A 27,321-nucleotide genomic window follows, 5' to 3' on the forward strand; every position below is an offset into this window, starting at 1 on the left:
GATTGATGCAATATATATGCTGGAATGAAAAACAGTTGCATGAGAAATACATATGAGAAGATGGACTCTCAAGGGAAGATGTTTTTTCAGCACTTTTAAATCTGAGACTCCGATTGGTGCTGTGTTTGTTAGAGGCTTGTTATTTATATTGGTTTTTAAAATATTTCCTCCTAAATATCTTTGGTATGGGGGAAGAAAAGTACACATTTAGATGCTAAAAACCTCCTCTGTTTTTATGACATCTTATTAATTTGATGTGACATTGGGCTCTGATGCCAGTAAAGCGTTGGCACGAATACATGCTACTAAGTCTGGTTCATGGTGTCTCACATTTTTGAGTATCCTCCACGTTTAAGATTTTTGTTTATACACATAGAGCTTTGGAATGATGTCATTAATAAATTGTATCTCTAGTTCTCTCATGGAAAAGGTCGTGCCTCTACAAGGCCACTGAATCAGTTGATTGAATTAACCTTGCGTTAAATTCAATTCAGTTAAGAAAGCCCAAACTGCCACGATTAACCATTTCTCATTCTGTGTATCTGCTTAAAGGAGAAAACAATAATCTAACAAAGATAATCATCACACTCCACTTTTTCTCAAGGAGAAAGTTCATTGTATGCACATGGCAATCATTAAACAAAGGAGATAAAATTGAATACATTTATGATAAATCATAAGATAATTATCTTACAATAAAAAAAACTACCATGAAAACCAAGTCCTTACCCACAGATAAAAGAGATAGGCTGGCTAAGAGATGTCAACTTTCTCTAAATCTGAGTCTAGGCGGAAATATGAACAAATTATTCCTTTTTCCAGCTGTGCGACTGGAAAGTTATTTCATGCCATTTGACATATGTTTTTCTGTGCCCTCATCTGTAAAATGGGAATAAAACCACCTGCCTCTTAAGTTTGATGTAAGAATTAAATAAGACACTGTTTAAAGCACTTAAGAAAAATGATTGGTGCGTATTAAATTCTCAGTAAATACTAGTCATTATTAATTTCATTGTTAATTAGAGAGGAAAGGGCCTGAGAAGATAGGTAAAATGTCATAGCCCAATGCCTACTGGAGAGATGTGGGGATCAGGAAGTCCCAGGGGTTCATGGTTCCCTCAGTCAGTCGTGACATTTCTCTTTCTCCTCCAGACATTTCCCTTGCCTTTTCTCTTGGAGAAACCCACAAAGGTGCTCAAACTTCTAAATCCCACTTTTATTTCCTTATTAATCACAGATCTCTAGGCCTCAGCCTGCTTTCTTCTCTTCATAACTGCCACTACCCATGTTGTCCCTGGATGTCTTGTTCCTTCCAAGATGCTAGAGTTGGGGTATGAACTCCCCACCTCCTTCATTCATTTCTGGTTGGAAAGTATGAGACTCCCACAGTGGCATATAAGCATAAGGGAGGATAGCTTATGTAGGAAAAATGAAAGTCAACATGGCTTGCACTGGAGCACAGGGGCAAGGGAAGAAGCAGGAGAGAAGGGGTCAGATCATGGAAGGCCTTGAAGGTTTCGCTGGCAGGCAGGATTTTATCCTGAGGGCAAAGGTGAGTCAATGCGGTACAGTTTAAGCCTGGAGGGACCTGATCACATTTTCATTTTATACTGAGGACTTGGGTTATAGCATTGAGAATGGGTTGGAAGGCCAGATTATTTGAAAGACATAACAGGAGCCTCTTTAAAAGCTGTGGTAATGGGGATAGAGAAAAGAGACCAATATGAGGAGATATTAAGGAGGTAGATTCACCAGGACGTGGTGGCTCACAGGAGGTGGGAAGTGAGGGGCAGAGGGAGGCAAGGACTCTGGGGTTTCTGGCTTGGAAGACTAAGTGAATGATGGACATAATAAGAGGAGCCAGCTGTGAAGAAAGAGAATAAGGTGGAAAAGGCAAGCAAATGGGCTCTCTGCTAGAGCCTGCAGAAGGAACATGGCCCTGCTGCCACTTCGATTTTAGCTCAGTGAGACTCATCTCAGATTTCTTTCTTTGTTTTTTAAAAATATTTATTTATTTATTTATTTATATAGCTGTGCTGGGTCTTAGTTGCGGCATGTGGGATCTAGTTCCCCGACCAGGGATTGCACCCAGGCCCCCTGCATCGGGAGCGCAGAGGCTTAACAGCTGGACCACCAGGAAAGCCCCTCATTTCAAATTTCTGACCTTCAGAACTGTAAGATAATATATTAGTGCTGTTTTAAGCCAGTCAGTTTGCGATAATTTGTTACAATAGTAATAGGGAACCAATATAGGCCATTTTAGCTCCAGAGCTTTCTGTGAGGTCAGACAAGGATGCGCTGGGGCCTACATCATAGCGTGACTTCTCCCTCTTTCCACGCTGCTCCCTTCACCTCCTTTCCACACATGTTGGGGCACCAAGGGCACTCCCAAGTAAGCATCCTGCACGTGAAACTCTGTCTTGGAGTCTGCTTCCCAGAAAACCAACCTGGGACAAATTGTAAAAGCTCATGTTAACTTCCTATGATTGTAAATATATGACTGACAAATATAGTAAAGCTTATCATTGTTATCCCTTTTCAGTGTCACTCAAAAAGTATAATGCCTAACATGAATTGCACTGGCCCTGATATTAAGACAATGTGAAGTAAACATGAAGAACATGAGCTTGACAGGAAGATATGAGTTCAATTCCAGCTCCTTTACTTGGTCACATTACTTAAACTTTTTGGATTTAATTCCCCTCACTTGCCATCCCCTGCCCCATAAATAGGAATGATAAACACTTTCCCCCACTAGGTAGCATTAGAGTATTTAAACACCATTACTGATCTATGTCAAGGGCTCAATGAAAGATAGTCAAGCCCCCTCAGCTCTACCTCACTGTTATAATTGATGCTCCAGGTGGCGGAGGCAAGTCACCACTAAACTACATGATTCTGCTGTCAAAATGTGTGCTTCAAGCTAGGAGGGGTCTGGGAGATCAGTGTGACCTGGGGAGGTGAAGGAAGGCTTCTTGAGGGATATGGGAACTTAGCTGGGCTAATAAAAACACCTGAAAGAGAGAAGGGCTGGGAGAAGGCACCATAGGGATCCTCATTTCCAACTCTAGTGTGTAGTTCTAGTTCAGGTAAACAGAATTTGGAAGCGCAAGTACCAGATAATCAAGTTTGCACAGTGCTGCTCTTGTTTTAGTTGTTTTAACTGGCAACGTTAGACATGGAAGACAGTATATCTTGTAATGTATACAGTGTATTTTGATCTGTTTTACATAAGTATGAAGTATTATTATAACCAAGAGGAATCTGAGAAGGAAAAAAACTGGATAAGGACAACAATGTTGAGCTATGTACTCATCTCAAATAAATGCATAAAACCTTTGAAATTATGACATAACCAGTACTGTTAGATTTATGGTTATGGGTATTGCTCTCATTCCAAGCTCCTACTTTACATTTATCAACTTTATATTCATATGGCATCTCTATTTTCAACGTCTTAGAAATTTCTCCCTTTCCTAGTAACCTTTTCAGCTGAAATTTCATATGCTTCATATTAGCTCAGAAGGAAATTTTTTTGTGTGTGTGGCTATGTTGGGTCTTTGTTTCTGTGCGTGGGCTTTCTCTAGTTGCGGCGAGCGGGAGCCACTCTTCATCGCGGTGCATGGGCCTCTCACTGTTGCGGCCTCTCCTGTTGCGGAGCACAGGCTCCAGACGTGCAGGCTCAGTAGTTGTGGCTACGGGCCCAGTTGCTCTGCGGCATGTGGGATCTTCCCAGACCAGGACTCGAACCTGTGTCCCCTGCATTGTCAGGCAGACTCCCAACTATTGCGCCACCAGGGAAGTCCCAGAAGCAAATTTTTTTTCTGGTAGGTTGAACCTATCCGTTCAGCCATTTCTGAGTTACTCAAGCATGAACAAATGTTTAGGAAATTTGTCAAGATCCACTTTTTATGTGTTCAGATTTAATTCAAGATGGTTTAAACTTAAATCCCCAGAGCTGTCATGCACGTATTCTCTCAGGAGAAAAACATCCTTTGCTTTGAGATATAATTGGTTGAGGTTTACACTCCACTTTCTGTGTAAATGGAGTTTGGTTATGAAGAGATCTACTCAGATCCTGGAAAACCTTTTGGGTTTCCTGACCCTCCATGCATATTTATAAGAATGCTTTTTTTCTTTTTTTCCCCCCAAATTATCAACTTTCTAGGAGAACTTGAAGGTAACAACTCCTATCTGGCTGTTTACTGTCAGAAAATAATAAAATCTTATTTATGAAAAATTGGAAAAATAAAGATTTTAAATATTTATTTATTTATTGAAACTTGGGCATTAGTCCTTGTTCAGTTGTAGACAGCAATATCTGTATTGCTAACAGCATCTTTTAAGCAAATATTATTGGGTATATTGATAAGACTTTTCCAAGATGGCATACTATTCATCATAAGATTTTAAGTGCTCTGAAATACTGGGAACTTACAAAATTAAAAAGAACTAAAGTAGGAATAGGTGGATGGGGTAGAGACAAGAGAGAAGAGGGCAGAGACACCTTCCTCATGACCTGGCAGACAGTCTCAAAACATATGAATGTATCCTAGTTATCTATTGTTGCGTGACAAATCACCTCAAAATTTATGACTTAAAACAATAATCCTTTTAATATCTCTGGGGGTTGGCTGGGCTCAGACAATTATTGCTCAGGGTCTCTCATGCATTTGCAGCTTCTAGGGCTAGCATCCTCTGAAGGCTCACTCACTGACTCACTCAGGTGTAGCACCTGGGCTGGGAAGCCTCAAACACCTAAGGCTCCTTGGGCATCTCTTTCTGTCTTTACATGGTCTCTCCACATGGTTTCTCCAGCATGGTAGCTTCAGCATAGCCAAACATTTTTCAAGGTAGTTCAAGGCTTCAAAGATCCGTGTCCCAAGTGAGACAGCCAAATGGAATCTGTATTTTCTTTTCTAACCTGGCCTCAGAAATCAAGTCACAAAGGTCCACTCAAGTTGGACGGGAGGAGACAGACTCCACCTCTTGATGAGAGGTGTGCCAAAGAATCTACAGATGTGTTTTAAAACTTCCACAGGATTTCATAGACCTCTGGCAGAAAGTCTGGGACAGAATAGTGAGTCATTCACTAAACCACAGATTAGTTAGTTCATTGTGGTTCCTTTTCTGCTGTGGTAGAAGGATACTGCCATGTTTAAGGGCTCCTGCTCTGGAGTTAGAATGCCTGCCTCTGCCCTTACACTTACTAAGCTTGAAACCTTAAACAAGTTCCGGTGCCTCAGTTTTCTTATAAGTTGGAGATAATGAGAGCTAACGTTTATTGAGCACTTAGTAGGTGGCAGGCATTGTCATAAGTGCATTATATACTACCTTATTTTATCACCAAGATAACTCCATGAGGTAGTTACTTTACCTCCTAAATCATAGGGTTGACAATAATAGAGACATCTTTCAGGTGTGTCTGTGGTGTGGATCAAATGAGACTTATTACTTTCCCTCTTGACGTTATTAAACCTGATGGGGCAAATTCTAGTGATGCCAGGTCAGGAGGGTGAGCCATTTCCAGAAATGGACCAAATGTGCACAATGCCACGTAGGAGCGCAGACTGTTCCCAGTCTAGTGCGGAAGACCCAAGGAGGATTAGATTTCTTGATAGGAGTTAAAAATGCATAAAAGATCAGTCATTCCGGGTCTTACTTGGGGTTACGGGTACAGAATCCAGCGCAGTCCAGCAGAGTAGGACCACGAGCCCCGCTTTGAGTTTGCAAAAACGGAAGCGTTTATCTTTTTCCTGAAAAAGAAATCCATGACTTGGGGCAGTGAAAAGAGTTCTGGCCAGAGAACACGCTCCCTCAGCCTGGAGCGTCCGCAGGTGTCGAGAGCCCGCTTCTTAGCCGGATGCACGACGCTGACACCCTACCCGGGCGGCCTCCCCTCGCGTCCCCGTCGCCACCCTCAGTTCCCTGACTCCACGAGCCTCCTTCCCCTCCTCCCTCTTCCCTAAGGTGCCTACTCCCGCGACTGCAGAGCGCCCATCTTCCCAGGCCGGGCAAAACCCGGAGAGCTGGAATCCCTCTCCTGGAGCGCCCGGGCGGCCACTGGGCATGCTCAGTCGTCAGGCAGGTTCGGGGCCGCGAGCGCGTGTGCGCCTCGCAGATTCCTCCCGCGGCCGCGCGTCCTCCGCCTCCCGAGCAGGGAGCGGGCGCATGATGGCGGCGGCGGCTGGGAGCGCCAGCAGCGGCAGCGGCGGCGGCGGCGGCGGCGGCAGCAGCAGCAGCGACACGTCCAGCACCGGCGAGGAGGAGAGGATGCGGCGCCTCTTCCAGACGTGCGACGGCGACGGCGACGGCTACATTAGCAGGTACTCGGGGAGGTCCGCGAAACAGGCTGGGGCGCGATCAGCCTCTCGGCGCTGCCCTTGACCTCTCCTCTGGCCCCTCGTCCCCAACTTCCAGCAAGTTGCTCAGAAGCTCACGCGAAAAGTTGCCTGCGACTCTGAGAGCGCGTCGCCAGCTCGGCCACTGAGGCCGAGGGGCTGCTCTGCTTGTCTTCTGGAGGTGCCAGGTGGTCCAACTTTTCCCAGCGCCGTCTTTGTCTGGGCATTGGGAGACATCTCTTTCGGATGGGAGTTCCCCCCCGGAGCCCGGAGCGCTCCTGCCTGTGGGGAGACGAGTTATGGCCACTTGTTCCCGATAGAAGAGGCTGTCCTGCAGATGTGGGTGTCAAGATGCTGGGCCACCAGGCAGCGATCTTGTCCGGTTGCTCGGTGGACAGACCCGGGGCCGGACCAGGATAGGGATGCGCTCTCAGTGACAAGAGTTGACCATGAAAACAAGCTGTGAAAAACTTTCGTGTGGCACAGAGACCCTGCGTTCCCAACTTCGGAGTCCAAAGAATGGGCATAGTTTGCCGCTCAGTACTGATTTAATAAACCTATTAGCCTGAGGGGAACGAAGCGCCCAGGTGCAAACTAGGGGTTTAGAGGTGAGGCTGGAAATAGACCCTACGCCCTAGCCCGGCTCCGCGCTCTAACCAGGTGAGCCTCCGGAGGGGTCTCGGGGCGCCTCTGCGCGACCACTCCTAGCCCTCGCTGTGCTTGCCTCCAGCTCCCCTTCAGGGGCGGTGTTGCAACGTCAAGCGGCAGGGCTTGGCAAAATAATTACTTCTGCCCAAATTTTTATCACTTATCAGACACTGATGGTGAAGAAGGTAATCGTAATGTTTTCTGGTATGCTTATATGAAAGGTCGACACCGGGCGCTGAAGCCTGTACGCGCCGAAATGTCAATTGCCTTCAAAGGCGTAGGCAGCCTGAATTGTGTACTACATCTTTCTTTAGCCTTTGTCTTGGTGATGCCGAAGATCCTCTGAAAATTCCAGGATGCCTCCTGCAGTTTGTCCTTGCCTACCTAGAGAAAAAAAGAGTGGGGAATCCCTCCCCACCCCCAAATTTTAAAAAAAAATCTCTGAAACAGGTGGTTTGACATGTAAAAGAATTTGACAGTTAAAGAATTAATTATTTATTTGGGACTTCACTCAATTATGATAATTCTTAGCTGAACTTTATTACTTTCCTGAAGTTTCATTGGGAAACATTAGAAAGATATCAGAAAACTGTATGGAGTAATTATGTTATGAAATGGAAAAAAATATGTAACTCTAGTTGACCTCATATAGATTTTTATCTGGAAGTCTTTCCCTGTTTTGGTTCTGGGTTAAAAAAATTTCATCCTATAGTTTAGGATTTGGGGTTTTTTAACTTTATTTATTTTTGGCTGCGTTGGGTCTTCATTGATGCGCGCGGGCTTTCTCTAGTTGCTGAGAGTGGGGGCTACTCTTCGTTGCGGTGCGCGGGCTTCTCATTGCCGTGGCTTCTCTTGTTGCGGAGCACGGGCTCTAGGCATGTTGGCTTCGGTAGTTGTGGTTCTCGGGCTCAGTAGTTGTGGCTCACGGGCTTAGTTGCTCCGTGGCATGTGGGATCTTCCCGGACCAGGGCTTGAACCTCTGTCCCCTGCATTGACAGGCAGATTCTTAGCCACTGCGCCACCAGGGAAGTCCCGTTTAGGGTTTTTTTGTTGTTCTTTTCCTACTTGAAAAGCCGTTATCTCATTTGCAATAATAAAAACTATTTACATTCTTCATGTTAGAATGCAAAAAGAATTTAATTTCAGATGGGCAAGAGTGCATATAGAAAACTAGCAAAATTCTCTCCTTTCCTGCCACTAATCCTATTAATATGTTGCTTTACCTGAACTACACTTTCTGTGTAAATGCTCATATTGTTTTGAATGGGGGCTATAGGAGCACTGAAGGATAATGAATTCTTTAAGCACAGTTTGAGAACTTTGTTTTGGAGGGTGAAGCATTGTAAGGGCATGATGTTAAAGAAGGAATTTTAGATGAAGGTAGAAACCTGCTGGGGCAAAAGTGGGAAAAAATGTTATCCTTCCTTGAGCCGCATCACTTTAATATATCTGCTTGAAAGTTGGAAGGCATGTGCAGTAGTGGACCCAAAGCCAAAACTTTAGCTGTGGGCAGAGTTGCCCTGGAAGTTATTTTTAGGCTGTGACATAATTTCCATATAGGAGTAGTTCAGGGATGGCAATCTCATGAGAGCAGGCACCAGAGAACTTGTCTAGAAGTGTGTTTACATAGCAAGCACAGTTTTATTGGAATATATGTTTATTTGGTATGCTTGAGGAATGGAGTTAATGAAAATAATGACTCCCTTTCCAATGTCACTCCTTCGTGCTGCCCCTATTTAATGACTTTACTGACCACTGTACAGTGGAAGATAAGGTGTGGAATGCTGTGAATTTTCTCTTTTATTAAACATGAGAGTTGGGCTTTCTGCTTTAAAACCTTGAAAACCTTGAATTCTTCTAAAGATGTCAAGTTTATGCTAATCATAAATAGCTGTATCCTTTAGGATTTCAGTTTGTCTATAATAGAATCACAAATAAGTGTTGACTGTCACACCTAGAAGTCTTGAGGTGGGCCATCCACGCTGAGGCAGCAGCTCCAGAGTGGTATCAATGTCCACCTTCCTTGTATCTTTCTGCATTGCATTCTTCACATGGAGCATTCATCCTCATGGTTATCTCGCAGTTCTAAAATGATTGCTGCGTCTCCAACTTCATCTCCAAGTTCTAGGGAGGGAAGGTGTAAGAGGAAGCTGAAATGAATGCTGCCTGTATCATCAAAGCACAGCTTTCCCAGATCCCTAAATTGACATCATGTTGGTCAAACTACATCACTGTACCATGCCTGCTTGCAGTAGAGTTTAAGGAAGTATGTCATCCAATTGGGTACATCGCCTCCTATACAAAAGCTGAGTTCTGTTATTAAGAGTGGGAAATGGATATTGGGTAGGCAAGTAGCAACCAATACGTATAATAAAATTCCCCATGTTAACCTAAATTCAACTATATTGGCTCCAGTCCTTTTACCTAGCCCTTATCCTCAAACAGGAGTGAGCTGGAGATGTTATATTTGGAGGAAGGATGAGTGGAAGGGAGACTGAGGCCATTGGGGAAATATCAGGGTACATCATTTCAGGAAGCAGGGAGGTAAAAGTTAGGGCTTTGTGTCTTAAATATCCCCTTGGCTCAGCCTTCCCCATCAAACTGACAAAAAGGGTATTAGCTAGCTGGAGGTTCCTGGAGTTGCTACTTCTGCCCTGGAGCTTCCAGCCTGCCAGAGGGACCCAGAATCATTTCCATGGATACTTAGGTGGAGCAGACAACTACCGTCAGGTGGAGCCAAGCCATAGCTTGGACAGTGTGACCACAGCAGGCTCTTCTGGTGCATTTATTAACCTTACAATGAGTTTTGGGAGCCCTATATATCATGTTGTAGGAGATGGTGGTTTTACTCTATTTGTTGAAATTAATTTCCCTTTGGAATTTTAAAGCTTCTTGTTTTTATCCTTCAGTTTAAGAAACTGTTGAACATTTTGACAAATATCTAAAACCAACACTTAACATTTATATCTAGTCCCCAAGCCTCAGCTTAAACATTGTTGCCTTAGAGAGAACTTCCATGACCACTGTATCAAAGTGTTAGGGAATTCCCTGACAGTCCAGTGGTTAGGACTCAGTGCTTTCACTGCCGAGAGCATGGGTTCAATTCCTTGTTCACGGAACTAAGATCCCACCATTGGCTTTCTTCCAAAGCACTCTTTACAACTTGTTATTACATTTCTATTTATTACTTTGCCCATTTATTGTCGTTCTCCCATTGGCCTTCATGAGGGCCAGAATCATGTCTGTTTTATTAAAACAGTACACTCAGGATCTAGCACAGTATTTGCCATATAGCACTCAATCAGTAAATTCTGATGAATAAATGACCAAGAATCAACAGTGGTATGTCCATATAGGTTGAAAAATCTTTCAAGCATTTTCCATGTTTATGAGATACTTAAATGTAAGTATATTTTATTATATAATATTTTCCTTTAAAATAACTTCTTTTTGGTTATATAAAAGGTATTTTTGTTGATGAAAATTTGCAAAATACAGAAATATATAAAAATAAAATCAAAAAAATAAAATCAAAATCACCCATTATCCCATAATTAAGGTGTATTATTTCTGTTTTCCTGGTGACATATCTATACCATATCATTCCTCTAGTACGTTTAAAATGATTCAATAAAAGGAAAGGCATCTCATTTTCATGGTTAGGAAGTTTTAATATTGTTATGGTGGCAATACTCCCCCATTTCGCCCCAACCTTCCCAGCCCTAGGTAACGATTAATCTACTTTCTATCTCTATTGATTTGCCTATTACGGATATTTTATGTAAATGGAATCATGCATTATGTGACCTTTAGTTGCTTGTGTTTTGGTGTTATATCCGAGAAGGTTTTGTCTAATCCAAGGTCACAAAGATTCACTCCTATGTTTTCTCCTGAGAGTTTCATAGATATAGTTCTTACATTTAGGTTTGTGATCCATCTTGAGTTTATTTTTGTGTATGGTGTGAAGAAGGGGTCCAAGTCCATTCTTCTGCGTGTGGCTATCAAGTTGTTCCAGCATCATTTGTTGAAAAGACTGTTCTTTCCTATTTTCATGACACTCTTGTCAACAATCAATTGACCATAAACATAAGAGTTTATTTCTGGACTCTCAGTTCTTTTCCATTGGTACATATACCTGTCCTTATACCAGTACCACACTATTTTGATTACTGTTACTTTGTTGTAAGTTTTAAAATTGAGAAGTGTGAATCCTCCAGTTTGGTTCTTCTCTTTTTAAGATTGGTTATTCTTAGTCCTCTGAGTTCCCATACACATTTTAGGAGCAGCTTGTCAGTTTCTTCAAAACAGGCAGCTGGAATATTTGATTGGGGTTGTGTTGAATCTATAGACCAATTTGTTCACATGCATTTTTAGTAAGTATATTTTTCAAGATAGTTTTGTTTTTTTCCACCAGCCCTTTATTTTACAGTCTTAATTTGGAGTCAGCAGGTTAGTGAACATCTGAAGTAATAATAGCAAATGTGTATAGAAGCTTTTATAGTTTACAATCAATTGGTCCATATATTATCTCATTTAATTCTGGCAACAGGAATTAATATCTCTGTTTTAAGACAGGAAGCCAAGATAACATAGCCTCTAAGGAAAAAGAATGAACCTGTGGCCCTTACTTGAGAGCCTGTTTTACCATAAATGCTGCACAGCTAACACCAGAAAACCTATTAAAACCCCTAAAGCCTTAAAGTTATTTCCTGTTTAATTTACCCAAGGTCTATGGTGCAGATGAATTTTCATTTTAAAACTGGCTTCTTAGCATCAGTGGGAATGGCATTTAAATTCTGGGTACAGAAGGTGAGGCATTTGCACTCTAAATGAGTTTCCATGGGGGTCTCAGCTGGGGAGACTCTCTGTTGTTCAGTAAATTGAAAATCTCTTTAAGTGTTAGTCCCAGAGTAGAAACCGTATGGAGAGAAAGGGCATTTCCTTAGAGAACAGTTAATTGTCAGCTTCTCATTGTCATTTCAAAATGTCAGTTGAAATATGTAAATGAGTAATTACTAAATCTGTGCAATTGATTATTGATGACTCTGAGGGGAGAAAAAGAGTTGGGTAGGCAGAAGGACTCTCTGGACCTATTCATTGTTCAAATATTTGGGTCCCTGTCCCTTAGCAAAGTGAAAATGTAAACGGAACAAATTGCTAGGTTGACCCAATAAGCATTAAATATGTTTGTCTGATGTGATAGTTGTTAGTTGAGTTTAAGTGTAGCCCTCAGTTGAATATTTAGTTGTGAAACTTTTGCTTGGAAAACTCTAGATAGATGAGCTCTTTGTTTAATTTTTTAAATATTCACATCACAATGTAGAAGATAGTTGAAAATACATCTTAGACTTGATGTTGGTGTTAATTGGGCACCTATTCAACATTGTGGCAAGTGCCGTAGATTAAGGCACCTGTTGTCTGTTGTTTAAAAGTTCTCATGTACACATTTGTGATACAGATGAAGGAAGTAAAAACAGATAGGATGAAGGAGGGCATTTATGTAAAAGTGTGACTGTATTGCATTTAAATGTCAGAATTTTTCACTTCTTTACAAAAAAATCAGAACTTCTTTCTGAGAATAACAACCTTAACAGAATATTCCACATTAGAGGTTAATGCTTTTAGACAAGAGTTTTACTTTAACAATTGTATGTACTGTAGAGTCTTAACCTGAGTGTACTTCATGATAAACAGCGTGGAAATCATTGAGAGAATATTGTTGGGGAAGTATTTACTCTTCTAAAAATATGTTGGCAGTTTTATATTTATTGTAAGAAAAGGGTGAAATCAGTGCTGCTCATCTCCCTCCCCCTTCTTGGTTTCCTAAGTTCCTTCATCACTGACCAGAATTATTCTCCTAGTGTTGTAACATGCAGGCTCGGCTCCTCCAGGCCACTTTACATGGACATTAAAGTCATTTTTCTATAAAATAAAGCTGAGCAGGCAGCTCCTCGTAAAGTCCTTCAACAGTTAGTTGCCTGTTTCTTACAGCTAATTTCAGGCTCCTCCCAGGGCCTTTTGATTTGAAGCGCCTGGCCATCTGGCACAGTGATTGTATCCCCTCTAGCATTATCTTTCACACTCCCTCCTCTGGCAGGCCCAGCTGTTCCACACTTCAGTGCTTTGCACATGCAGCTCCTCTGTAAGTGCCCTTCTTTCCCCTTGTTGTCTGGTAAGCACCTTCTCAGTTTTCCTAGACTCAGTTCTTATGCAGCTCTTTCTCTCTGGAGACTTTCCCTCATGCCTCAGGACCTTATACACACTCCTAGGCCAGCACAGCTCACCTTTGATATTCTCACTGTTTCCATTTCCTTGCTTCCCACACTCAAGGCAGAGACTATACTTCTTTTGTCTTTTGTCTTCATAAACTCAGTGCCCAACACATAATAGAAATTTATTAAATATTGATCAAATAAAATTGTTCATGTGTAATGGTAATTTCAAACACTTTAGAATACTTAGAAAAAGATTTATCAGGTTTTGTCCAACTTAGAAGAAGCTGAGAACCTAAATGGCTGTCGACAGATGAGTGGATAAAGATGTGGTACATATATACAATATATAAAATATATAATATATATAATATAATATATAAAACATATATATAAAAGAATGAAATAATGCCATTTGCAGCAACATGGATGCAACTAGAGATTATCATACTGAATGAAATAAATCAGAAAGAGGAAGGCGAATACCATATGATACCACTTACATGTGGAATCTGAAATATGATACAAATGAACTTATTTACAAAACAGAAACAGACTCACAAAGAAAACAAACTTATGGTTACCAAGGGGAAAGGGGGTAGGGGAGGAATAAATTCAGAGTTTGGGATTAGCAGATACAAACTACTATATATAAAACAGATAAATAACAAGGTCCTACTTTATAGCACAGGGAACTATATTCAATATCCTGTAACAAACCATAGTGGAGAATAATATGAAAAAGAATATATATATAAGTGAATCACTTTGCTGTACACCAGAAACTAACACAACATTGTAAATCAACTATACTTCAATAAAAAAGAAGAAGCTGAGAAATATTTATATTTGAAAATACGTATCATGTGCATTTTACCTAATCTAGAATATTAGAGTGATGGGGACTCTGTGCCCCTTCAGCTAACTAGTCATGTGACTTTAGGCAAGTCACACAAACCTCTCCAATCAGTCTTCTTCTATAAAGTGATTTTAACATCTTTTTCAGGACTGAAAACGTTTTATTTTATGGACTGTAAGTACTAGGATTTTTTTGGTAGCATATTTTTTTGGAAAAGCATACTGATTAAATTAGTCCCATTGGGCAACTGTTGGTGTTTGCTTGTGAAGTAACTGTGATAAATCCATAGTTTCTCTGTATTAGTAGCTGTTATCATCCAATAGGCTTCAATACCATCTAGTTAGTAGTATTTTCAAAAGCATTGAACTGTTGGTTAGGTTTTGTGTCAGTTCTTGAGTAAAGATTATAAGATGAAGTAAATGAAAAAAAAAAAAACCAAACTACTCTTAATTGTGTATTCCAGTTGTTACTAAAAAGTTGTTTGGCAGTCTACCACATGGTTCTATCCTGACTCTTTCAGGGTATAATATAAATGCTTTAAAAAATATTTTCAAATTAATATTTATAGTCTACTTTTCTTAGGCTGTTCCTTTCTGGTTACTGGGTATTCACAGTGAACAAACATTTTAAACTAATCACAGAATAAAAAACTAATAATAGAATTAAGGGAATTTACTTAATCCAAACTTGTGTTACAGTAACTTCTATTCAGTTTCTTTCACCTACCAGATTATAAACTTCATGAGTGTAACAACCATGCCTTTTATCTCTCATACCACCTGACACTATTCCTTGTACATAAATGCTGTGTACATAGATGTTAAATCAGTGTTGAATGAATGAAGTGATGGATTAATACTACCTTAAGACAAAATTATGTTGCTACTTCTACACTTGCAAGGTAGGATTTTGATTTTTCTTATTCCTAAAATAGAGAAAAACTCCTGTGTCAGTGTTAACCTGTCTCTAACTGTATGCTTACATGCTTCCATCAGTAAAATAACATGGAACGAGGAAAACACAAAGACTATTGCCATGTAAGTTAGTTTGTTGAAGTCCCCTATTTTTGGTAATATAAAATAAAGTTCCCCTTAAAGGAGTAATTTGCTATCCATAGTGGTTTTTTACTTTATAGATTCCTTCTCAATCTTCAGTCCCTATAGCATCTGCTGACTGTCATACCAGAGCAAATTTAAGAATATTAATTTTTATTTTTAAATGTTTATTGAATGCCCACTGTATGCAGAGAGGAATTCAAAGATGGGTGTGTTACAACATCTTCCTTTAAGGAGTATTTGGTCTTATGCAATAAGTACACACATGACCAGAAACAAGGAAAAGTGCAAAGCATCTAGGAAGGTTCAGGGGAAGGGAGGAAAACACCTGGGCTTTATAGGAGGATATTGTTTTAGTAAGTTTGCTGCAAGGAATATGTAACTGGCCCAGAATGATCGCTTAGCTTCACCTCCCATCATAGATCATGGCCTCTGTCTTTACTTCAGCCAGAGTGGCTCTAGTGATGGCTTCCCTGCTGCCCTGCACCCTCCCACAGACAAAGGAGCCAAGGGCAGCCCTGGTGACAAGGAGAGACCGCCCTGCAGAGGCCCTGGCTTCCTCAGCGACTGCCTGGACTTGTCAGGTGCACAACCCTGAGCTGTTGTGGAGGTCACACCCTGTGGAGCAGCAACCAGAGAGAGACAGGAAACAGGAGGGAACCAGCTGTGAGGCTTCTCCTCCTTCCTTCCCGCCTGAGGACCTGTTCTGAATGCAGTAGTTTCCTCTGGCCCTGTAAGACCAGACAACCAGCTACGTGTGCTGCAGAGCTGTGGCCAGCTTGCTTGCACACCCCTTACGTTAGCTTTTCCCGCTTTGTTTCCTCATTCAGCTTTTCCCTTCACTCATGCTTTCCTGAGACTGCACCCCCAATAATGTATAAGCATGTAAGTTTAAGACAGAACCCGTATAAACAGCTCAAAAAAGGAGATTATTGTTTAAATACATTGGGCTTCATTGGCCCTGAACCTAATTGCAAAACAATAAAAAAATAAAATTCATTCAATAAGGAAAAATACAAAGAAAAAGAGATCATTCTTAATCTCATCTACCCAGAGATAGTAAGAGTAAATACACAACAGATACACACAGATATGATGTAGTGCTCATTATTTGTTGCCCACATCTATCCCTACTTCTCTTCTTTCCAGAAGATCCCTAACAAAAGTGCAGGCAGCCTCTCCTCCTACAAGAAACCCATGTATTGCAGGGTCCCACCTCCCAATGTAAGGGGAAGCCTGACAGACATAAGGGTAATCCCAGCCTCTTGATAACATTTGAGTTAGGAATGGACATGTGATAAGACTTGCACTAATGAGTCTCTAGAAACAGTGTGCTGGAGATAGCTAGAAAAGGTTTCCATGTTCTTCTGGTAGAGTTTCTGAAAGCAGCTCCTTCTCTCTTTCCCTCCCAAACGGGAGATAAACATGAAGAGGATGCCTGTACCCTTGATTGCCAGTAGTAGCCACTACAGATCCAAAGGAGATTAATATTAGGAAGAAGACCACACTTTTTTTTAAAAGCTTATTTGTTTATTTATTTTTGCTGTGTTGGGTCTTCGTTTCTGTGCGAGGGCTTTCTCTAGTTGCGGCGAGCAGGGGCCACTCTTCATCGTGGCGCGCAGGCCTCTCACTATCGCGGCCTCTCTTGTTGTGGAGCACAGGCTCCAGACGCGCAGGCTCAGTAGTTGTGGCTCATGGGCCTAGTTGCTCTGCGGCATGTAGGGATCCTCCCAGACCAGGGCTCGAACCCGTGTCCCGTGCATTAGCAGGCAGATTCTCAACCACTGCGCCACCGGGGAAGCCCAGAAGACCACACTTTTAAGGGAGAAGAACAGCATGGAAACAGCTAGAGCCTTCATGATATTGATTGAACCACCCTGCCTCTAGCCTTCCTGCTGCACAATACACTTCTTTATTATTTAAGATCTCTTGAGTTATATCTTCTTTACTTATGCCCTAAAGCATACTAATGTATTTATATATAAATGGGATTTTACTAGGCAGGGTGTTTTGTAATCTACTTTTTTTTTTACATACTATATCATGTAAATTTGCCATGTAAATATAGACCTCATATCACCATTTAAAATTAAGTATTTCATGGTGTGTGTGTGTGTGTGTGTGTGTGTGTGTGTGTGTGTGTGTGTAACTTGATATATTATACTAGTTGCCTCTCTACAGAAATGTTACTTTACTTTCTTAGTTTATTTGTTGCTTACCGCAAAACTCAGTGGCTTAAAACAACGCATATTTATCATCTCAGTTTCGTGGGTCTTTAATCCAAGCATGGCTTAGCTGGGTCCTCTATTTAAGGGTCTCTTAAGAGGCTGCAGTCAGGGTATCGGCTGGAGCCAAAGTCATATCAGGGTTCAACTGGGCAGATCCGTTTCTCAGCTTCCTCAGCGGTCGTTGACAGGATCCAGTTCCTGGAGAGCTGTTGGACTGACGGCTTCAGTTCCTCCCTCACTGTTGACCCGAGGCCACCCTCTGTTCCTTACTCGATGCTCCTCTTCCCCAGAGCAAGCGAACAAGAAGGGCCAGCAAGACAGAAGCCACAGTCTTTTGTACCATGATCTCAGAAGTGACATCCATCACTTTAGCAGTATTCTGTTCTTTAGAATCAAGTCCCAAGGTCCAGCTGACACTCAAGGGGAGGGGATTACATAAGGGTGTGACTCCCAGGGGGCAGGGTTCATCCGGAGCTATTTTAGAAGGCTACCTATCCCACTTGCTGATTACAGACAGTTATCTGTAAGCCAAGGAGAGAGAGGCCTCAGAATGAAAGCAACACTTCCAGTACCTTGATCTTGGACCTCTAAGCCTCCAGAATCGAGAGAAAATAAATTTCTGTTGTTTAAGCCACCTAGTCGGTGCTACTTTGTTATGGCAGCACTAAAAATCTAATAAACCCCTCTATGAATATCTGGGTTAATATATTACTAATTGCCTTCCAGAATTTACTGTGCCTCCTGGAACCTGTAAAAGTGCCCATTTCCTCACATAGTCAGTAACGTTACACATTATTACCTTTTTTAGCCTTCACCAATCTGACCTCTGAATAATGGTATCACATTGTTTAATTTTACAATTCTTTGAGTCCTAGTAAATTTGGACATCTTTTTGATTTATTTATTGACTAGCTCTGTTTCTAGTTTGTGTCTTTTCTCAATTCTCATTTTTTTTCTGTTAGAGAATTTGTGTTTTTCTTTTTGGTTTATAAGAAGTCTTTGTATATTAGGAATATTAATTTTTTGTCAGGTTGCAAATGTTTTCCCCAAATTTTTGCTTTAGTTTAAAATTTGTGATATCTTTTGCAAAACATAAGTTTTAAATTTAAATGTAGCCAAACCTGTCACTTTCTTCTTTTACTTTTGCACATGTTAAGGCTCTATCTATCGAGCTCAGTAGATAAATATTGACATTATTTTCTTATAGCTATCTTATGGTTCATTTATAAATATCTAATTCTTCTGGAATTTATGTGTATATGATTTACATGATAGGAAGCATCATTTTTTCCCCAAATGATTAGTCATTTGTCCTAATCCCATTTAATAAATCCATTCTTTCCCTGATGATCTGAATGTATGCTTTATATATACTAACTTTAAAAGTATATATATTTGCATTTGATTATAGATCCTACATTTTCTTTTATTGATCTATCTGTTCTTGTATTAATACTGTTACTTCATAATATGGTTAAATATGCCATATGGATTGGCTTCCGTCATTGTCTCTCCTCACCCCCAAAAAAACCATTTTGGCTATTCCAGGCATTTTTCCCATCTAAAAGAACTTTAGAAATTCCATTGAATTGTTTTTCCTTCTAGTTTTATTGAGGTAAAATTGACATACAGAACTGTATAAGTTTAAGGTGTACATTATAAAGATTTGACTTACTTACATCATGAAATAATTACATTAAGTTTAGTGAACATCTATCATCTCATATAGATAGAAAATGAAAGAGAAAGGAAAAATATTTTTCCTCGTGATGAGCACTCTAAGGATTTATTACTCTCTTAACTACTTTCATATAATGTAACACACAGAGGCGTCAATTATACTTATTATGCTGTACATCACACCCCTAGTACTTATTTATCTTATAACTAGAAGCTTGTACCTTTTGACCGCCTTCATCCAATTCCCCCTTCCTCCATCCCCCCACCTCCGGTAACCACAAATCTGATCTCTTTTTCTATGAGTTTGTTTGTTGGTTTGTTTTTGAAGTATAATTGACTGTGTTAGTTCCTGGTGCACAACATAGTGATTGGATATTTCCATACAATACAAAATGATGACCATGATAAGTCGAGTTACCATCTGTTCCCTTACAAAGATGTTACATTATTTTTGACTATATTCCCCATGCTGTACCTTTCATCTGGTGACTTATTTTGTAACTGGAAGTTTGTACCTCTTAATCTCCCTCATCTATTTCTCCCCTCCCCCTAACCTCCTCCCCTCTGGCAACCATCTATTTATTCTCTGTATCTATGACTCTGTTTCTGTCTTGTTATGTTTGTTCATTTGTTTTGTATTTTACATTCCACATATGAGTGAAATCATATGGTGTTTGTCTTTCTCTGTCTGACTTATTTCACTTAATATAATACCTTATAGGCCCATCCATGTTGTCACAAATGGCAAGATTTCATTTTTTATGACTGAGTAATATTACATTATATATATATAATATATATAACATTCTTAATATATATATATTCTTTATCCATTCATTTATCAGTGGGCACTTAGGTTGCTTCTGTATCTTGGTTATTGTAAATGCTACGATGAACATAGGGGTGCATATATCTTTTCAAATTAGTGCTTTTGTTTTCTTCAGATAAATACCCAGGAGTGGAATTGCTGGATCATATGGTAGTTCTATTTTTAATTTTTTAAGGAACCTCCATACTGTTTTCCATAGTGGCTGCACCAATTTACATTCCCACCAACAGTGCACAAGTGTTCCCTTTTCTCCACATCCTCATCAATACTTGTTATTTATTGTCTTTTTGATAATAGCCATTCTGACAGGTATGAGGTGATATCTCACTGTGGTTTTGATTTGCATTTCCCTGATGATTAGTGATGTTGAGCATCTGTTTATGTGCCTGTTGGTCATCTGTATGTCTTCTTTGGACAAAATGTCTATTCAGTTTCTCTGCCAATTTTTAAATCGAATCATTTGTTTTTTTTGATGTTGAGTTGTATGAGTTCTTTGTATGTTTTGGGTATTAACTCCTTATCAGGTATTTTGTTTGCAAATATCATCTATCATTCAATAGGCAGCCTTTTTGTTTTGTTGGTAGTTTCCTTCACTGTGCAAAAGCTTTTTACTTTGATGTGGAAATTTCATTGACTTTTAATTGTCTGTTAATTTTAATTTCATTAACTTGTCATACATTTCTAAATTAATGTAGAAAGAATTGATATCTTTGCAAGCCGGTTTTTTCATAAGAGGGATTGTATATCTCTACATTTACTCAAGTCTTTTTGATGTCACTCAGTGGTTTTCCTCATATTTGCACATTATTTTTTGTTTTGTTTTGTTTCTCTGTCTTTCCCTCCAGATTTTGCTGCTATCATGAATGGAGCTTTTTTTAAACCTCTTTGTTTTTCTAGTTGATAATTGATGGTGTATATTAAAGCTATTTATTTGTTCAAATATTTTATTTTTTCAACACATTTTTTGAGTGCTTACTAAGTAATAGACACTGGTCTAATCACTGAGACTGTAGCAGTGATCAAAATAGACAAAATTCTCTGCCCTCAAGAAACTTACATTCTTGGGGGAGGGGGTGAGGTAAATAGTAAACACAAAAGCAATACATGATCTGTCAGATGGTAAGAAGTACCAGATGAAGCAGGGAAGGGAATAGTCAGCACAAGCGAAGAGGTGAATTTTAATATTAAATAGGGTAGTTAGGGGAGACCTCACTGAGAAAATAATTTTTGAGCCAAGACCTGAGGAGTTAGGGAGCAGCCATTTATTTATGTGGAGGAATAAGTTTCCTGACTGAAGGAACAGCAAATGCAAAAGTCATGAGGCAGAAGCTGGTGCATCCAAAGAATAAGGAAGTCAGTGTGGCCCGCGTGAGAAAGGGAAGAGAAGTGGAAGACGCAGTAAGGAGGGGTAGATGGTATGGCCTGCTAGGTTACTGTAAGGACTTTGGCTTTTAGTCCGAGTCAGAGTTTCCTGCTTGATTCTGTAGGACTGGCTTTACTTACGTTCTCCATTTTTTCACTCCCCGTAAAGTCCTCAACCCACTCAATGCTGGCATCTGTCACTGTCATCAATCCGTACTTTCACGACATTGCTAAAGTCATTGGTGACTTTGTGAGTGAATAAAATGGGCATTTTCAGTTCTTGCCTTGTATTAATTACCTCTCAGCAGTCGACCATGCTGACGATTGCCCGCTGCTCGTAGCCCCGTCTCTTCCTGGCTCCCACGACCCCACAGTCTTCTTGCTTTTCTCCCATCTGTCTGGCTCCTCCTTTCTGTCTCATTTGCAGGCTCAGCTCTTCTACCTAGCTCTCGAGGGTCAGAATTTCGCAAGGCATCAACTTTTGCCCCTTCCTCTTTTAACCTCATGCATTCTGTCTGGGCATTTATGTTTCATCTCTCTTATTTATGTTTCAGCTTCAGTTATCTTTGAAGAGGCCCTTGACTCCCATAGTAAATGTCCAGCTCAGACTTCTCTTCTGAGCCTCAGACCTGCAGGACAAATTTACTCAATTGCCTATAAATCATGTCCCACCAGATATTGCTAAAACATGCTGAATTATACCAGTCCAATATTGGATTCATAATCTGCCGCCTAGTCTTGCTATCTCAGCAAATGTATCTCCATGTATACCCACTTACACAAGCCAGAAGAGATCTTGGCATCATCCTGGACACCCCCTTTTCCATCAACTCCCGTACTGGTTTCACGACCAATTCCTAATATTTTTTAAATTTAATTTTTATTTTATATTAGAATATAGTTGCTTTACCATGTTGTGTTAGTTTCAGATGTACAACAAAGTGATTCAGTTATACATATACATGTAATCATCCTTTTTCAGATTCTTTTCCCATATAGGTTATTACAGAATATTGAGTAGAGTTCCCTGTGCTATACAGTAGCCAAGTCCTATTATTTCACCTTCTAAATCTCTCTCATATCTGTCCACTTCTTTCCATGTCTACTCCTGGCAGCCTAATTCTCTCTCTTGGAGTGCTGCAGATACTCCTAACTGACTTTCCTGTGTCTCCTTTGGCCCTCCTCCCATCCAGCCTTCCACACTGTAGCCAGAGGAGATCTTTTCTGAAGTGCCAGTCTGCACATGTCACCCCAGCTTAAAACCCTTCAGTTCAGATTCTTAACTTGGCTACCACAGGCCCTGCATGGTTCCACCTCCAACTTCCTCTCCTGCCTCATCTCTTCTCTCCTCCTGGCTCTCTGTCCACCAACCACTCTAGTACCTGAATTTCAGCTTCTCCATCCTGTTCTGCTGTCAGTTCCCATCCAGTTCCCATGCGGCTGAATATATCCAGCTGTTCTCAAGCTCCTCAACTGAACTTCAACATCACTTTTTCAGCCTTCCTTGGCCCTCCCTCCCAACTTTGTTGCCTTCAGAGCACTTATTTCAATTTGTAACAATGTGTTCATTTGTGGGAATTTCCTGGTGAATGTCTTTCTGGCTCACTCAACCATGAGTTCAGGAGAACAGGGACTGTTTTTGTTCACCATTAAATCCTCAGGCCTAGCCCAGGAACCTGGCACATTGTAGGCACTCAGTAAATATTTGAGGAAAGAATCAGTGAAGCCCTTTTTGCTTCTTAGAACTAATCCAAACGTTGCATTTTTTGCATAACTGGCACACTAGTACACGTATTTTTATTTGCGTAGGCAACTTATTTCTATAAACATAAAAGCACCCCTTTTGAGAGGTTTCTGAGTTTTTCTGGAGCTGCTAGAGAAGAAATGGATGTTGGGTATTTTCTTACTTTATCAAGATCTGATATAACTCCTCTGTTCTTTGTGCGTGCCACCCCTGACTCAGGATTGAGTAAACACACACATTCTGAGATGATAGCTATCCAACACTGTTAATGACTTTTCCAAACGTGTTAAGGGTGTTGTTTTGATTAGGGTGAAATCCACTTTCTGGAGGCTTCAGGAAAATATTGCAACTGTGAGGTGCTGTTTCCTGGTGTTCCTGTTGAACACTGCTCAGGGGACTATGAAATAGGCAGCCAGGAAACCCAAATCTGTGGGCAAGTTTGAGATCAGAGCTGTGAGGTGTTTCCGAAGGATGCAAGGCCCAGAAAAGAAAGTAGAAAGTGGGTGAATGGGTGGGCCTGCTGAAGTCACATCGCCACACAGACAGTTCCAGAGGCCCAACTCTGTGGGTGGTCTGCAACTAATTTTGAGATATTTTGACCTGACAAGTCAAGCAAGAAGAGTACCAATATTTAAATCTTAGTTATTTCCCTCAGTTTCTAATGTGCTGTGTGGGCATTAACTGGCGAAGGTTCCCAAACGTGTGGGTTAAACCTTTTTACTTTACCATTCAAACTGACCTTCGTTTCTAAAAACGTTTTTAAATGTATCACTAAAGTATAGTAGTTTTTGTTTGTTTAGTATAACAATTTTTGTTTATTTACTAAATAAGTTATCACTCCTACTTGTCTTGAATTCCTGATCATCTGATGGGAAGAAGTTTTCACTTCTTATAGCTCTTCCTGAACTAACAATCCTTTTGGAAGAGAAGGATCCCTCTGGACATTCTAGTGTAATCCATAGCTTCCAGAACTGTTATTGTTTTCAACACCTGTGGATACATTTTTAATGGTGCAAAGCGGCCATCCTTTAATATCAATTGTAATTATTTATTGTATGTCTCCAAGAGGCAGGCAGTATAGAGTTGTGACATTCAGAATGGGTTCTGGGGTTCTAATCCTGACTCCATCACACACTAGCTGTGTGACCTTAGGCAAGTACTTAATACTTTCATACCTTGGTTTCCTCATCTATAAAATGGGGGTATAATAATACCTACTATACTATTATAAATGAGGTTGTTCTGAGGAGTACATGAGTTACTGTTGGAAAGAAGGTGTCCTTAAGAGTGCTTGGCTTATAGTACTTACTATGAGGTTTCTTAAATAGAATAAATGTGATAAAGTTCCATAAACCAGTACTTCTCAAATTTTGATGTGCATAGAAATCATTTGGGGATATGGTTAAATTGCAGATTCTGACTCTGCAGTTCCAGTGTGGGACTTGAGAGTCTGCATTTCTAAGATGCTCCCAGGTGTTGCAGCCGCTGCAGGTCCACAGACCACACTTGGAGTAGCAGCAGGCAAATACACGGCAGCAGGCTGCGTCTGTCTCCAAAATTCTGCCCGCCTGTGACATGCTGCATTTATAAGAAGCTGGGGCTCCCAAATGCTCCTCTCTTCTGCAGCTCTGTGGGTACAGTGGGCACAGCATGCAGCATGGGGCTGTCAGGGGAGCCTCAAGCGGTCTGCAGGCTCCTCTGGTCCCCACAGCTTTCAGTGGGGAGAAAGGCCAGTATCCTTGTTGCTGGAAGTTAGTTCTCTTGCCAGCTGGGGGTGAGCTACTGACGCAGCACATGTGCTGTGTGTTTGGCGAAAGAGAGAAGGAAGAGGGCAGGCTGATGAGAAAATTCACAGGAAGAGGTATTCATCCGAGTATTAGTTGAACAAAAGAACAAATGGTCACATCCAAATAAAGGTTTCTGTGCCTCTTCGGTTGAGGGATCTTCACTGACAAGGTGCCTCAGAGGATTTGTCACCTGCCTCGGGTTCGACCCTCTTTCCTGGCTCCACAGATGGTCGGGATTGCCAGTGGAAAGAGGGTTCCCTTTATACAAGATATTCCCCAAATCCAACCATGGCGATAATGAAAAGCTAGAAATAATTCCAGCTACAACTACTTGGGAGGTTCTTTTTTTTTCCTTAAACATTTTTTTATAGTTTAGACATAAAAACTGTATCTGTTTTCATGCAGGGAACTCTCTTAGGCAACCTACTTTCTATTGTTTCAGTGCTTTCCCTTTCTCTCAGCTTTCCATGAATATCATGTGAACAGAGAAAAAGTGTACAACTCAGTTCCCTGCCCTAGGATGTCTAGTTTCCCTTTCTTTAAATGTCTCTATCCACAGAATACGACTCAGGTATGTGTGTGTGTGCCACATGTGTGCATGCATGTTTCCATAGTAATTCTGGGTGTTTTTTTTGGAATGGGTGTCTGGGTCATCTAGTTTCCTTTGAAGCATTTGTCTGCCCTTTGACTTTCAAATCATTGATCTAAAGGTAGATCAGTTGGTTCAGTAGCAACACAGGTTTCTGAGGTAGCACATGATTACTGGTTACTTCTGCTCCAAAAGTTGCCTTAAATCAGGATTACCCCTCCTCCCCCACCAGTCAGAGAATAACAGAGTGTTTACAGTTTAAATAAAATTCTTTGAACACAGAATTCTGATTTTTTCAAAAGATCTCTTTTTCCAAGGTCTTCACTCATATTCTACACACAACACACACGCGCACACACACACACACACACACAGACACACACACACACACACACACACCCCTCCCCCTCGGCCCTGGTCTTCATTGGCCCTCTCAGCTTGCCTGGATCTTCTTGAGCAATCTGTCTGGGAGAGGCCGGTGCCTGGCACCAATGGGATGTTTGTTCTCAGGAAAACTCTCCCACGAAGTCAGTTCCACTTTGCTGAGGTGAAAACCCTTTCATCCTCTGAACCTTTGATCTAGGTAAGTTGAAGATTCCTCTGGTCAACTGAAGTGCTGAAAGTGAGATCTTATTACATAAACCAGGCCACTTTGGGTTTTCTCTTTATCTGTGGACAACCACACCAGACACCTGCTGGTTCAGGGCCTGGGGCACTCTCTCTGTATGTAACCCCTCAAGCCTTCCTTTCTAATCCCTTCCACTTGGCCCAGCAGCTCAGGTCAGCACACAGCCCGCACTCTCGTTACGCTGGCCCCATGAGCAGCACACACCGGTCTATTCCAGTCACACACCATTACGTTTTTATACACTGTGGTGCCTTGTATAAGAGCCCTCATTCATTTATACCTCAAATTGCATCATTTTTACAACTTGGAAGCAATATGGCTTTGTCCCCTCCTCTTCATAGGTCCCTTGCTATTATAAAAGAACTTAATTTCCCCTGGTGTGATCTCCTGGGCCCCACTCTAGAAGCTGACATTTGAAGCCTTTAAAACCCAGCCTGTGTAGCACAACCATTAAAACCTACTGTGAATGTAAGTTGGTGCAGCCACTATGGAAAACAGTATGGAGGTTCCTCAGCAAACTAAACATAGCATTACCATATGATCCAGCAATCCCACTCCTAGGAATATACCCGGACAAAACTATAATTCAAAAAGATACATGCACCCCTATGTTCATAGCAGCACTATCCACAATAGCCAAAACATGGAAACAACCTAAATGTCCACAGATGAATGGGTAAAGAAGATGTGGTATGTATATACAATGGAATACTACTCAGCCATAAAAAAGAATGAAATAATGCCATGTGCACCAACATGGATGCAACTAGAGATTATCATACTAAGTGAAGTAAGTCAGAAAGAGAAAGACAAATACCATATGCTATCACTTACATATGGAATCTAAAATATGGCACAAATGAACCTATCTACAAAACAAACAGACTTACAGACGTAGAGAACAGATTTGTGGTTGCCAAGGTGGGAGGGGGAAGGGAGAGGGAAGGTCTGGGAGTTTGGGGTTAGCAGATGCAAACTTTTACATTTAGAATGGACAAACAATAAGGTCCTACTGTATAGCACAGGGAACTATATTCAATATCCTGTGATAAACCATAATGGAAAAGAATATAAAAAAAGAATGTCTATATGTGTATAACTGAGTCACCTTGCTGTACAGTAGGGATTGGCACAGCATTGTAAATCAACTAGTCTTCAATTAAAAAATAGTAAATAAAATTAAAAAAATAAAACCCACTGTAATGTGACAGTAATAACTTAGCCTTAGCCTGCTCTGGGGTGCTGTATCCAGGGGTTAAGGTCAGTATTCATCTCAGTAAGTTGGGTAGCCGGTTAATTTTTAATTTATTATTTTAATTATTATGTGTTAATTTTCATAAATGTCACATATATTATTTT

General features: G+C 40.8%; 1 protein-coding gene across 4 annotated transcripts in view; it reads left to right on the top strand.

The window, feature by feature from the left end:
- The window catches only part of MCC (MCC regulator of WNT signaling pathway), a gene marked incomplete at its 5' end in the record, with an annotated part of 462,921 nt that overhangs the window by 26,836 nt on the left and 408,764 nt on the right, over positions 1-27,321 (top strand). Inside the window, one exon of one of the 4 annotated variants that reach the window (XM_079916631.1) lies at positions 6,175-6,326. The exons of 2 other annotated variants lie outside the window; for them this stretch is intronic. In XM_079916631.1, coding sequence (XP_079772757.1) covers positions 6,175-6,326 — 152 coding nt within the window. Of the gene's footprint in view, positions 1-6,174; positions 6,327-6,581; positions 7,002-27,321 lie in introns of those variants that run through there. One more of the 4 variants, XM_079916634.1, reaches the window with a different exon arrangement.

The sequence above is a fragment of the Stenella coeruleoalba genome, assembly GCF_951394435.1.
Source record: "Stenella coeruleoalba genome assembly, chromosome: 3".
Taxonomy (NCBI): Eukaryota; Metazoa; Chordata; class Mammalia; order Artiodactyla; family Delphinidae; genus Stenella; species Stenella coeruleoalba.